Source organism: Microtus ochrogaster, chromosome 5 (assembly GCF_000317375.1).
Source record: "Microtus ochrogaster isolate Prairie Vole_2 chromosome 5, MicOch1.0, whole genome shotgun sequence".
NCBI lineage: Eukaryota > Metazoa > Chordata > Mammalia > Rodentia > Cricetidae > Microtus > Microtus ochrogaster.
In genome coordinates, this window is record NC_022012.1 from 43,012,032 (window position 1) to 43,020,922 (window position 8,891).

Sequence of the window (8,891 nt, forward strand, 5' to 3'; positions counted from 1 at the left end):
TAGGGTGCGTGTGCTCAGTTGGTAGGGTGCGTGTGCTCAGTTGGTAGGGTGCGTGTGATCAGTTGGTAGGGTGCGTGTGATCAGGTGGCAGGGTGCGTGTGATCAGTTGGTAGGGTGCGTGTGAAGAGTTAATAGAGTACTTTCCTAGCATATACAAAGCCCTGAATCTGATCCTCAGCACCACAAACACTGGACATGATGGCTCCCAGCATTCAGGTGGTGGCAACAGGAGGATCAAAAGTTCAAAGAAGGCCATCCTCAGCTACATATTAAGTCCCAAGCTAACTAACATACACAAGGTCCTGTCTCAAAGCAAGCCATCTGATCTCTGCAGGTCCCTCAGTGAAAACAGAGAGTCTGCCGGAGAGAGACTGAGCCGAGAAGACAGAGCTCCGGCATCCCAGCTACGTGGAATGTGTAGCCTCCAGCTCCTCCAGCCGGTCCCAGGAAGTTTCAGGAAGGGCTCTACACAGGTAGGTTCAGGGAGCCAAGCAAGATGGCTCACTGGTTCCTGAGCCTCCCTTGCAGAGCTAAATAAGAGTTCCCACTATACAGCAGAGGTGGGCTGACCTGAGGGCTGATCAGTATTTGGTCTGGCAAAGGTTCCTATAGAATATATAGGTTCCACTCTGATTCTGCAACACCAAGGCCAGAAGCACGATAAAAGCTGCCTTAGGTGTGGAGCAGACAAAGCCATAAACGAGGGTGGAGTCTCCACACGGTCAGCTATGCTGTTCCCGTAATGTTAGGGACCCCTGCATAAGGCTGGGAATGACGAGGAGCATCTGACCCGGGTGAGCTGGATCCTAGACCACATCTAGACTAAGCCACAGGCAGACCTGACATCCAAACCAACCCACAGGCTGAGCTGCTCCGGTTTTTCATAGAAGACAGGTGAGCCTTGACACAGGACTGTCCCATCTTCCAGAAGCTGGAGAGGGTCCCCTCTCCCACAGGCGCTGTCCCCTGTCATAGGGACCTGCTGGAAAAGATTCCTGGGTCTAGAATTTTGGGTAGACTGCCGAATCTATCATGTCTTCTCACTGGCTAGCTTCCTTCTGGTTCTGTTAGTGAAATAAGGCTGCCTGGTTTATCCAAGTGGCGTCTCTGTCTGGTCTGTTCATCCATCCATCCATCATCTGATATTTCCTTGATACAGGAATCACGACACATAACGTTTCATTACCACTCTCTGTCCAGCCAAAAGGTGCTCCTACCACCCCAGGTTGGGATCAAGTTATGGGAAAACCTATGCATGCAATTCAATATCCAATCCCCTTCCTGCCTTGCTTCTCCGCAAGTCTGCCCTTTCTTCATCCCCAAAGCAAGAACAAACGCCAGGTACTTCATCTGTACCAACACTCTAACCTGCTGGCTTAAAATAAAATAAACCTTGTGGCTGTAACCTATCATAGTCACCCCTGTTAGGATCCCAGCCAATTCCCACAGCTTCCTGGCGTCGGATTTTTCTATCTAGCCTTTCTGTTTGCACTGGTAGCTGTGATGATTTTTCTTCCACTGAACATTTCTCAGATTGCTGATAGGTGGGAGGGGGCGATGCACAGAGAACAGTGGGGAATGGGGAGATGGTGCATTATCCTGGTTCCTGGAGAGAGGAGAGGAAAGGTGTCCCACATTGTACATCTAGCCCGGGGTAGTCAGGGTTACATACACATGCACGCGAATATCGTCTCCCTCTCCTGATTTCCTCAGACCTTGCAGCTTAGCATAGCAGGATCTGACTCCAGATCTAGCTACTCGGGGTGCAGGACTCATCTCTGCACTCAGTCAAAAGCGCATGTTTTCTTTCATCAGCCCACAGTGTGGCACCAAGGACTTCAGAATCAAGCCTCATAGCTGCAACCTTATGAGGACAGGGACACAGTCCACAACACCTCACACATGCTCCAGTGGATGGGAATGCTCGGAGCCCTGCACCTTTAGAGCTCAGAGCCAATAGGGAGATGTAGAAAGGAGGCTGGAACTACACAGAGAACAGAACTTCACTTTCATGGTGGCTACATGGTGGCCGCAGCACCAGTGACTTTGGATGTCACGTCAATCAGCATCAACCCTAAAACTGACCCCAGAAAGCTTGAAGAACCTCTGAAGATGCTCACCCTGCGTGTGGCTGCTCTCCCCATCTCAACCCCTTGAGATACAACTTAGCCAACCCTCGCCTCTCCCCAATTAGAGTCCCAGACACATGAGAATCCAGAACTCTCAGGACAGTTACATATTTCATGGCCTTCTTGAGTAGAAAGAAAATTATGTACACAGACTCATTGAGAACTCTTGGCTCTGGAGATACAAGAACTAGAAAAAGGTTGGGCATATGATACTCAACCTTAATCCCAGCACTCTGATCTGAGGCAGAAGCAGGCAGGTCTCTGTGAACTGATGTGCAGTCTGCTCTGCATAGCTAGTTCCAAGCTATCTAGGGCTGTGCAGTCAGACTTGGTCTCAAAAGCAAATAAATAAATTTTCTAAGAAATAAATCAGAAGGAAAAGCAAAATTATGTGCGTGCATGCAGTGTTGTGCATGTGTGCGCTTGCGGGGGGCAGAGGTCACGCTAGGCATCTTCTTCAATTGTTATCCACTTCAATCTTTTTTTTTTCTTCAAATGAGATCTCTTGTTGAACCTGGAGCTTGTAGATTAGGCTGACTGGCTGGGGGAATCCAGGGATCTGTCTATCTCCACCTCCCCAGGGCTAGGATTACCCGTGCGTTTTGTTGAGCTTGGGTTTTTGCTTGTGTGCACAGCTTTTGACACAGGGATCGAAACTCGGGTTCTCACGCTTGAAGAACAAGCACTTTATCAACCTAGCTGTCTTTCTAGCCTCATCCCCACCCCAAGAGTGACCTTAAAAAGTGACTTTCCATCATACTGCACTTTTCACAGCACGTTCTCATCCGGAGATGAGAGACCAATTCTGTCAAGTTTGGGAGGGAGTTTCCTCTCAAGGAAAATGTAAGCAAAAAGAAGCACAATTTCGTCAGTCTATTTCCGAGCAGCTCAAGCACCAAGAAGACACATACCCGCAGTTGTTATTTTATGTATTACTGGGAAAAAAGCGGCTACTTTTAGCTGAGTGCGTCTTTCCATAGGGTACAGCTCAGAGAGGCCAATCAGGCAGTCTCGGAGCAAGCTGTGGCTAGAGGTGACTGTATCAATTTCCCACCTACTATTCAGGTCCCCGAAATGAGCAACAAAAATGGAAGAAGGGGAGTGCAAAAGGCTAGCATCCACGACAACTGAAAACCGGATTTGCGGGCACAAGTCATCAGACCCAGGGATGAGGAATGCAAATGATGGGCTTATAGTTTACAGCAAACAGAAAAGACCACCCCACTATGGACTCCCGCTCTGAAGAGCACTGATCAATGGTCCCCCACCTGTCCTGCAGGAAGGATCCTCTTCTTCACAGGATAGCTACAAGGAACCACAATGCGTGACAGATTTAAGTCTGAGTTTGAATCTTTCTGCCTTGCTAGGACTCCATCTCAGCATTTTCCTGTGTTTTGGTAAAAGAAACACTACCTACCTCTTAAGGTTATTGTAGCAAATGTGAAATTCCAGGGAAAGCACTGGTCCTGAACCAAACACTTCAGAAGAACTCAAGCCCGGGGGGGGGGGGGTTGCAGAAATGAAAACAGAAGCCAGAGGGCAGCCAAGGCTAGCCCTTGTGATCTGAGAAGGGATATGAGGGGACTATACAAGCTGTTGAGACCAAAACTCTTACACACGTTCTCGTCCTTGAATTTAACTAGAACTTACTCTGCCTCCCAATGTATCTGCCAGAACAGACATTTGGGACCTATGGGTATGTGTAGGACTTAAACCCATGCTACAGTCCCAGGCTGAAGACAATGCACTGCCATTGCACAAACTGGCCAGTGGGGGTAGGAAAAGCCTGATGACATGATGACATGGCTCGGTAGCTGGGCACAGGAGACCCTCAGCCTGAACCCCCACCTCCTGCCCTTTTTCTTGCCACTTTTATTAAACAGTCACTCTGGGCAAAACAGCAGCATAGATCAAACCACAGGAAAAGCAAATGGAAGCCCTAAAAACAAAACAGAAAAGATGGTCTAAAAGCCAGGCCCATGAGTTCCCTAATGTTTTTGGATAGACATCAGGTCCTCTCACCAGCCTCTGAAAATAACTGTGGGTTCTCCTGTGCTTCAGTATGGGAAAGAGTGTTTTGTTTTGGGGTTTGTTTTTCAAAGAGCACAGAGGAGTCAGGTTCCCAGATTCAGGTTGGGCCAAACATAAAGGAACACCATCAGGACCAGAAGATGAGCGCAGTCGCAAGGCTGGCGCTGGGACAGGGGATTACCTGTGCTGCTCCACAGCCTCGTTGTCTGGAAGCTCGACCCCACACACGCTGCACTGCTCCCCCAGAGGACGGCTCTCGGCCTTCATGCCCACAGCCAGCTCACCCAGCTTGCTGAACAGCTCCCTCTGGATGAAGCCCTGAGGCAGCAGGCCTCCATAGGTGCTGAAGTCCATGGAGACGGCCAGGGCAGGTTGCACATGGAGACCAGAGGTCACTGAAGACGGCATACTCAACACAGTATCGGCCTTGTGGTTGGGCAGCACTGAGTAGATGCCCAAATGCTTCTCCACTGGGGGTGCCAGGGGCTCCTGTCGCCCAGGGTGTCCCTGACCAGCTTCAACTGTAGGTGAAAGTTGCTCAGCACTTTCTTCTCGCCCGTAATGAAGCTCCCTGGCGCTGGTGATGACGCTGCTCCTAGTGGGAGTCCCAGGCCCCTCTTTGCTCCTTTCTTCAAGCTTGTCCCCTAACCCTCCTGAGATGCTGGACTCAGCTGCCCCAGGGCTGTCCTGGCCAGGGACTTCATCTACCTGCATCATCTCTGTCTTCACCTCCGCCACCGCAGAGTGCCGCCCACCCCCCACCAGTGTGGGCTCCTCGGGCCCTGCAGGTGGCTGAAGAGTTCCTTGCAGGAGAGACTGTCCTATGGTCATCAAACTGTCCACTGCTGCCTTGGTAGGACTCATGGCTGAAAGCCCAAAAGAGGTGGAGACCGAAGGGCTCTGGTCCACCATGGGCCCAGGGAGGCTCTGTCCAGCCACGCTGGAATACCCACTCTCCTCGCTGGAATGCTTCGAGATGAAGATGTTCTTGAGGTATCGAGCCTTGCGGTCCTCTTCTTCTTCACCCCCGCCATCTGCCATGGTGGCCTCTGTGTCATTGTCATCAGATGCCTGGATGGTCTCCAGGATCTTCAGGCACTGTTCCTCCAGGTACTCGATTTCCAGGATCTCGGCTGCATAGAGCAGGTCATCAAGGTCCTCTGCCTTGGCCTGCAGTGTGGCCGTGTAGGCATACTCTAGAATCTGCTGGAAGGTCTTTGGCGAGAGGAAGTCCAGAGTATAGTGCTGGCTGTTTCGGTGAAAGAGAATCTCAAACATCTTGCTGGTGCAGGCCAGCACCGTCCGGTGGGCATGGAACTCCTGGCTGTCCACCATGATGACCACATCGCACAGAGTCCCGGCCAGTCGCATCTGATTGGCCTTGCACAGCAGCCCCGTAGGGTGGCTAGGGTTCTGCAGCTGGATCATACCCATCTTTGTCAGATCCATGATGCTCCCCTTGGCTCAGGCATGGGGCTCTCTTTCCTTCTTTGCTCTGCGTGGTGGGGCGGGGTAGGGTTCCTGGGCTAGCGGAAGGGACTGGAGAAGGCAAGAAGAGAAATAAAAGAGATGAGCAAGTGACAACATCCCCAGTGTCCCTAATATTAAGAATTCAAACATTACAGTATGCCTCCACTCCAGCAAGAGGATCTCTTGGGGTTTGAATGGAAGGGACTTGGGCTTCCTAGAAAACCTATGAATCAGGCTTTGCAACAAGCCCAGGGCTCTAAGAGTAAAAAGAAGGTTCTGTTTTCCCATATGTTTAATCAACGGCTCAGTAGCATCCGCTGGATGAAGTAATATGAAGATTACAATGAATCCTAGGCATTCTTTAAGCCTGAGAATAGAGACTTCCCGTGTTGGACCAGTGTCCACCATGAGGCTCACAAGCATACTTAAAATTAACGAGTTCTTAACCCCTTCCTTTAGTCAGCTTAAGCATTCAGCTTTACTGCCAATCCCCTATAAGCAGACCCTCATCTTCAATGCTTTTCTAGTTCTGCTTCACTGAAATGGCCTTAGGAGACAAATCAAAGATAGCCAGGGCTGCTAGAGGTGGTTGGTGGTGGCGGCGGTGGCCTGGTATCTACCAGCAACAAGGCTGTCATCTCCTAACCATGTCCTCGCTCCGCCATCCAGTGCCTTCTATGGCCTCCGTCCTTGTGCTCTGTAGTCAGGGCTGCAAAGGATTGGCAGACCCATTCTTAGGCTGTGACAAGAACACACACACATCACACCACACCACACACACACACACACACACACACAGACACCACACTTCACATGCTAGCTTATCATTTCTACCTACAAGTTCCTCAGAGGTACTCTGTACGTCCAAGGGGTGTGTGTGTGTGTGTGTGTGTGTGTGTGTGTGTGCGCGCGCGCGCTAGCCAAAGAGTATTAACATGCCTATATACAATTATACAATATGCTACGGCCTCCTCCTTTCCCTCCTGCTCACAAGAGCCCAATGGACAGAGCACTCTAAAATGAGAAAGCAGAGAGACACCATAGGAGGGTATGTTCCCAACCAACAGCCTTGAGGGCTCATGCCAGACTGGATACCTCCCAGGTGTTGGCAAGTTCAGTGACAAGGAGAAAAACTGACACAGGACATGGCTCTAGAAGTGACATTGGCACCAGCATCTCTGGTTAAGTCCAGAAGGTAAGGAAGACTGCGCTGGAACAAAAAGCCTTTCACAGAGCGTGTTCGGGATCACTGAGTGGCTCCCGATTCTGAACAGTCATTGGGACGTGGACAGAAAGACCTAATAGGTCAAGGTCCGCAGCCTGTGCCTAGCTGTGGCCAACATCTCCCAAAACCAATGGCCTGGGGAGAGGGGAGAGAAAGCTAGACTTCTTGCCCACTCTTCATGGAGCTTGCCTTCACCCTCAACGGGAGTCTTAAGGACCCGGAGGCACAAAACTCATGCAGAAAAGGTTAACAGCACCTGCTGGCTACTCTCACTGTCCACCCCAAAGTGGAAACGAAGGGCATCAACAAGGGTGAGACATAATTCATCAAAGACTTCATGAACACTGTGTGCTTTCGGCAGAGATCAGAGTTTTAAAAAACTAAGAGAGAGAATCAAAATAAAGAAGGTTCGCGGCCCGAGTACCTTCTCCCAAAGGAGCCTTTGAGCCCTTGAGGCAAATCAAGGTGCCCTCTCTCTCACCAGCGGATCTGTACCAGCGATCGGACCCTCGCTAGCTGCAGCGATCAGCCAGGAGGCGCTGGGTAAAGCGCTAACCCGCCAGAGCACCAAGGATCGATTGCGCTCCCAACACACCCCCTCGTTCTCAGCGACCCCCCGCCGAGACTTGCAAAGGACTTTGGCAAACTTGGGAAAGCAACTTTTACCCAGAAGTCAGGCGCCTCTGGAAGAAAGGGAACTGAGCTAAGGAAAGAGGGAAAGCGAAAGAGACCAGGGAAAGGAGAAGGTCCGAACGGGCCGGACGGCGTAGCTAGGCCGGCCAGGCGGTGCAACCCGCAGAAGAAGGGGAAGCACAAAAGCCCTGCGGCGAGTAGTGGGAGGCCAAGCAAGAAGAGATCTCGGGTCCTCATCTCTCACCCAGGATCAGGATCCTCGAGAAGCCATCAGCACGGTCCCCAGCCTCCCACACCAGCTGCCCGCATGCCCGAGTTAGTCACGCTGGGAGCGTGGCGGGGAGAAGGCGAGCTGGTCGCAGCGGAGCGCTTCTGTGCATTCCAGTGGGTCGGCAAGCTGGCGGGATCGTGCGTATTTCGACCGCGTGCGGGAGCGTGCGAGGGGCTAGGCAAGCTTTCAACCAGCGCTCCAGGGTGGGAAAGACATCCCAAACGCATCAGGTGCAGAGCCCGGAAACCCACCGTGCGCGGCCAGGAGCGCACAGCGAGCTCCGGCGCCACGGCTGCTCCCACCGAGAGCCGAGGAGGACCCGGAGTGTCGGAGTCTCTCCGAAGCTTCCCTCTCTCCTTAAATAGGGGCATCAAGTCTAATCAAGAAAAAAAGAAAATTCCCACCACGTTTTTCTCTAAAGAAAACAAAAACCCAAGCGGTACCAGTCCCCTCCCCTCCGCCTCCCAGGTCCACTCCTCGGCTCCTTCGGTTCTAGCTCCCCAGCGGGGCAGCGAATAAACACAAATAAATAAGGCACTCACGCCAAGCACACCGGTCCGCATACATATGAGCACCCACAAGCTCTCTGCTCTTCCACCAGCCCTTGGCTGTACAAAGCCACCCAATCCCAACCACACGCGCCCACAGCCCCGGCAGACCTCCCGGCTTGCCACCTCTCACCCGGACCGTGCCCCGAGGAAGAAGGTTGGGGAAGCAGCTGCGCCTAAGCTGACAGCCAGGGCTCCGCTTTCTAGCTGACCCCCAACCGGCGCGGGCGACTGCTGCTGCAGCAGCAACCAGAGAGCTCCGCAGGAGCCCAGCGGCCGAGTGGCCAAAGCTAGCGCCACCCGCCTAAACCTCTCCCGCCCCAGGGCGCCCTGGCGGGAGGCGATCGCTGGGCGGTGCGTGTCCAACACACACACACACACACACACACACACACACACACACTCACCGCTTGCCGAGCCTGAAGCTTGGGGTGGGTGTGCGTGCCTAGGGGGTGAGGGGTGTGCCTGGATCGGGGAAGGGGTGTTGCTGAGGAACTGTTGCTCCGGATCTCACAGCGGCAGCGGCGGCATCGCCCGGCAGTTCGCAGTACCCGCTCTCATCACCCTTAACTCCTCTCTGCCGC

At 52.5% G+C, this 8,891-nt stretch overlaps 1 protein-coding gene across 1 annotated transcript in view; it reads right to left on the reverse strand.

Moving 5' to 3' along the window:
- LOC101984150 (zinc finger and BTB domain-containing protein 16) overlaps positions 1–8,554 on the reverse strand; it is a 124,149-nt gene extending 115,595 nt beyond the window's left edge. Inside the window, exons 1-2 of the mRNA XM_026779092.1 lie at positions 8,441–8,554; positions 4,342–5,699 (exon numbers count right to left, since the gene is read on the reverse strand). Coding sequence (XP_026634893.1) covers positions 4,342–5,609 — 1,268 coding nt within the window. The 5' untranslated portion in view covers positions 5,610–5,699; positions 8,441–8,554. The remainder of the gene's footprint in view (positions 1–4,341; positions 5,700–8,440) is intronic.
- Between the last annotated feature and the right edge of the window lie 337 nt (positions 8,555–8,891).